This window comes from Penaeus monodon, unplaced genomic scaffold (genome assembly GCF_015228065.2).
Source record: "Penaeus monodon isolate SGIC_2016 unplaced genomic scaffold, NSTDA_Pmon_1 PmonScaffold_13663, whole genome shotgun sequence".
Taxonomy (NCBI): domain Eukaryota; kingdom Metazoa; phylum Arthropoda; class Malacostraca; order Decapoda; family Penaeidae; genus Penaeus; species Penaeus monodon.
Genome location: NW_023642670.1, coordinates 241 through 5,000, shown reverse-complemented (window position 1 = coordinate 5,000; position 4,760 = coordinate 241). Strand labels below are relative to the sequence as shown.

Here is a 4,760-nt window from a genome sequence, read left to right as displayed (position 1 = left end):
GAAGCTCCCCTTGCTTGCTTGCTTGCTTGCTTGAGATTTGCGAAGTTCTGGCTTCGCCCGGGCCTTTCACTTATGGCCCGGCCTGTGTCAGCTTTTTATGGCTGTCTCATTTGTTGGTCTGACACTCGGTGCTTACCGTGGCGGTGGGATTGCCAGCAGGCGCTCCTGTAGCCGTGGTGTAAGCATCTCGCATAATCTCTTTACCAGCACGACGGCTGTGTTCTGTGGGGTTTGTCTTAGGAATTGCGTGTGCACGCAATTCTCCAAGTAGTGTATCAGTGTGGCGTTCGGCTCGCCGCAATGCATGCAACACCTCTCTTCATGTTCTATTGTTTGTATGATCTGCCATGCACAGTGGTAACCTAGGCGCATTCTGTGCAGAATGACTTCGGTACCTCTGTTGTTTATTTCAGAGAGTGCCAGTGGTTCATAGCCTGTGGCATCTGAGTACCAGCTGGCCGAGGGGGAATGTCTCGTTTTCCTCTCTGTGAAGCTGCAGGAGGAAGGAGTTGGCCGTCACCGTACACTTCCTCCTAAGTAAACTTCGGCTCTGATGTATTATCATGGGATTTGGGGGCATACCCCGGCCGATTTCGGCTAATCTGTCAGCAAGCTCATTGCCTCTGATCCCTATATGGCTGGGAACCCAGTTTATGATAATTCTTCTACCCTGAGCAAGCATCCTTTGTGTTATTGTGCCGATGGTTGTCAGGAGGTAGATGTTGTCAGTGGGTGAGCGCTGCTGAAGACAGTCGACGGCTCCTTTGGAGTCTGTGTGTATGACCACGTGACCTTTTCTCCTGGACGCGTGTCTCAGTGCTCCCATGATAGCAACTACCTCTGCCTGTAGCGAGGAGGCGTTGTCTGTTACCCTCATGGATATTGTGGCATCCCCTTGCTGCAAAGCCGGCGCCTGCAGTGTGGGTCAAGGGATCGACCGATCCGTCTGTGTAATATGTCAGGCTCCCCGGAGGGGTGATGGTTGCAATGACCCTCTGGGTTTCTGCCTTTAGGCTAGGCGTGCAATATTCATTCTTTTTGCTTGCCAGTCTCATGACCGAGAACTCTATCGAGGTTTGTGCCCACGGCGGAGCTTCGACAAAGTCAGGGTGTGGGGAGTCCATGCCCTTGGCCAGTAGTGGTTCTTTGAGCTGATGCGTATTAGCACCCTGGCTGTGTGAGACAGCCAGGAGTTGTTTGCAAACAGCTCGTTATCTTGTTCTAGGCGTCTGACTATTTTGTGTCTTAGGCTTGTGTTCCTGGGAGCCTGGATGACCTTTGATAAGAATTGGGCTGCCGTTAGATCAATTCGTGAGGCCAAGGGGAGAAGGTTTGTCTCCACTAGGAGGTTGAGGACCTTCGCCCACCTGGGGCACCCAGAATGACCCTGGCGGCTTCGTTTTGGACTGTCTCCAATCGGTCTTTATATTTTCTCTTGATGCCAATCAGAGCGAGGAGGCATAGTCTACAATGGGCCTGACAGCATGTACGTAGAATGATCTTAGTACTCTGTGTCTGGCCCCTATGCGTCTTCCACTCATTACTCTCATGACAGACAGTCTTGCCTTTGTTCGGTCAAGCAGGTACTGGACCTCCTGGCGGAAGGAGAGGGTCCGGTCTATCCTTACCCCAAGGTACAGGTATTCCTGAACCCACTCCAGGTCCATTCCCTGGATTTTCAGACTTGTGCCTTGAACTCTCTGTCTCAAAGCCATGGCCTTGGATTTGGCTGCAGAGATCTTTAGTCCTGTCCTGCAACACTCCTCGGATACCAAGTCCAGACAACGCTGGGCTTTGTTTAGGCTGTGTGGTCCAGTGGAGATGATAGCAAGATCGTCTGCATAGGAGATGATCTTGCACCCCACTGGGAGGTTTATGTTGAGGATACAGGACATTAGTGTGTTAAAAAGGGCTGGACTGAGAACCCCACCCTGTGGCGTTCCATTTTCTAGTGGCATGTGCTGTGATAGGTGACCTTGGAATTTGACTCTGGCTGTTCTATTCGTAAAGTAGTCACCTATCCAAGCCAAGAGCTTACCTCTGATTCCTTTTTGGATCAGGCTCTCCTGAATGGCAAGAGGACTTGCCAATTCGAAAGCCTTCTCCAGGTCAAGGAATACTGCCACAGATGCGCCCGTGTTTATTGTGCTCAAGAGCGTGGCTATGCTGTGCGCTGTGCTCATGCCCCTGGTGAACCCGTGGAGGTGTTCGTGTGGGGCTCCCATTTTCCATTGGAGCCGGTTCAGTACCATCCTCTCGGCAGTCTTGGCCAGACAGCTGAGGAGAGAGATGGGCGGTACTTCCCCGGCTCCTTTGGTTTAGGGATGGGAACTATGGTAGCCCTCTTCCAGCTCTGGGGTAGAGTGGAAGTTTCCCAGGACCTGTTGATGAGTTGCAGGAATGCAAGCTCACCTACCAGTCCCAGGCGGGAGATGATGGGGTACGAGATCCCGTCATCGCCCGGGGCTGAGTTGCGACTGGCTTTGTGTGCATCTCTTAGTTCCCTCAGAGAAAAGATAACGTCTGGTTATCGGGTTCGGCTGCCCTTTCTCTGATGTGAGCAAGTCCTGTCTGGTTGTAGGCGTTCTTGTCTTGCCCTCAGTTCGGCTGGCAGACTGTCGCTGCTCGTTCTCGCAGAGAACTCTTGCGCCAGTCTGTTGGCCTCTGCCTGGGGTCGTGGTGCGTGCATCTCGGGGCTGAGCGGCTGGTGGCTCGCTTGACCCGTTTGCCATAGCTCTGAGAGGGTGGTACGGTGATCGAAAGACTCACACCATTCCAGCCACTTTTCCTGCCTCACTCTGCTGGCAGTTTCCTTGGCATCCCTCACCGCCTCCCTTAGGAGGGCTAGGTTGTCGGGGGTTCTTTGCCTTCGGAAATGTTTTCGGCACATGTTACCCTGTGGTTTGACCTCCCTAATCTCGTCATTGAAGTACCAGGCGTCCTTGTGACTCCTGGACCGGCCGAGTTTTGGGTATGGTCAGTGAGGCTGCCTCATCAATGGCATTTACAAGTCTGGCTTGTAGCACTTCCACATTTCCCTCTGTGTGGGTTCATTGCTTCTCAGACAGCGGGCCAAGGCGCTCTGGAACGCCTGCCAGTTGGCCTTGTCTGTTTCCATCTTGATTCGGTCGTGGTATTTCGGCTGGGCCACTATCCATAGGGTTGTTATAGTGCCATAATGGTCAACTAGTGACGGTCCCTCATCGACACGCCAGCCAATCCTCTCCACCAGAGTCGCAGTGGCCAGGGTGAGGTCTAGGACCCCTCCTCTCACATGCGTTGGCTCCTGGCTGTTGAGGAGAGCGATCTCGGGGAATGTCTCGAGCACGTTGGCTATGTGACGGCCAGCCGCATCCGGTACCCTGCAGGGAGCCAGGATGGGGTGGTGTGCATTGAAGTCTCCCCCTATGATCACTCGGTCGTGTGCTGCGGAAGCACATACCTGGCTGATGTCTAAGCTACTACAGTGTGGCCTGCTGTACACGTTGTACAATTTCAGGGGTCCCCCGGCCAGTTGAATCTCGACGGCAAGAGATTCAACATCTTCTCCACAGTGCGGTGCATCGGCTATTGCGGAGCAGGGAATTGTTGCCTTCACCAGGGTCATCAGGCCTCTTTTGCCATCGGAACGTGGCAGCGCGTAGACGTGATACCCTGAGAAGCGAACAGTTTCCGCTGATAATGTCTCCTGGTGGGCGAGAGCGAGTAAGGCTACCGCGGGCCCCCGTCTGCGTAGCGGCGAGGCGGCCGACTCAGCTGAGCGCTTATCTTAACTGACCGCTCTGCAAATACAACCTCTGCTAAGCCTTGTTATCGACAAAGGCTCACGCGCACAAGGCTTGCAATGGATTTGGCCATAGCCATTGCTTCACACAATCAACTTGGAATCCAACATGGCGTCAAGGAGGCCGCGTTACAGGACCTCACAGGTGCCGTATCTCCGGCAATATTTACCCAGCAGAAATAGGCGGGATTAAGCCACACTCTCGCAGCCACACGCGACTCGGCCGGGTCCCGCTCGCTCTCCTATAAATTGACGTCTTGAGCGTGAGCGCGTTTCATATCTATTTAGATACAAACTCGCAAAATGGCACGTACCAAGCAGACTGCACGTAAGTCTACCGGAGGCAAGGCCCCCCGCAAGCAGTTGGCCACCAAGGCAGCACGTAAGTCTGCCCCTGCTACCGGAGGTGTCAAGAAGCCCCATCGTTACAGGCCTGGAACCGTTGCCCTCCGTGAGATCCGTCGTTACCAGAAGAGCACTGAGCTCCTCATCCGCAAGCTGCCCTTCCAGCGTCTCGTTCGCGAGATTGCCCAGGACTTCAAGACTGACCTCCGCTTCCAGTCCTCTGCTGTCATGGCTCTGCAGGAAGCTTCCGAGGCTTACCTGGTCGGCCTCTTTGAGGACACCAACCTGTGCGCTATCCACGCCAAGAGAGTCACAATCATGCCTAAGGACATCCAACTTGCTCGCCGTATCCGCGGAGAGCGCGCCTAAGGTTTTGATTGCATACCTGCAACACAAAACTATTATCCTCGGCCCTTTTCAGGGCCTAAAATTAATTCTCAGAGAGATGAAATACAGACAAGTCATATCAAATGGTGTACATGTACACAGACGGCAAGAATAATAATAGTGATAAGCATATGTAAACAAACGGCTATATAATGTTGATAAGCACATATACATACAAATGTACACACTGCTACGCACACACATACACAGCCTCTCTTTCATATAATAATATACATACATACAT

General features: G+C 53.0%; 2 protein-coding genes across 2 annotated transcripts in view; one reads left to right on the top strand and one right to left on the bottom strand.

Moving 5' to 3' along the window:
* The window catches only part of LOC119569249 (histone H2B), a 466-nt gene extending 463 nt beyond the window's left edge, over window positions 1–3 (bottom strand). The window contains exon 1 of the mRNA XM_037917495.1: window positions 1–3. This exon is cut by the window's left edge and continues 463 nt beyond it. The gene's annotated coding sequence lies outside the window, so the exon portion shown is untranslated.
* Window positions 1–4,549, top strand: part of LOC119569248 — a 7,216-nt gene extending 2,667 nt beyond the window's left edge. The window contains exons 3-4 of the mRNA XM_037917494.1: window positions 3,806–3,934; window positions 4,073–4,549. Of these exons, the coding sequence (XP_037773422.1) occupies window positions 3,806–3,934; window positions 4,073–4,498 (555 nt within the window). The 3' untranslated portion in view covers window positions 4,499–4,549. The remainder of the gene's footprint in view (window positions 1–3,805; window positions 3,935–4,072) is intronic.
* Window positions 4,550–4,760: the final 211 nt, after the last annotated feature.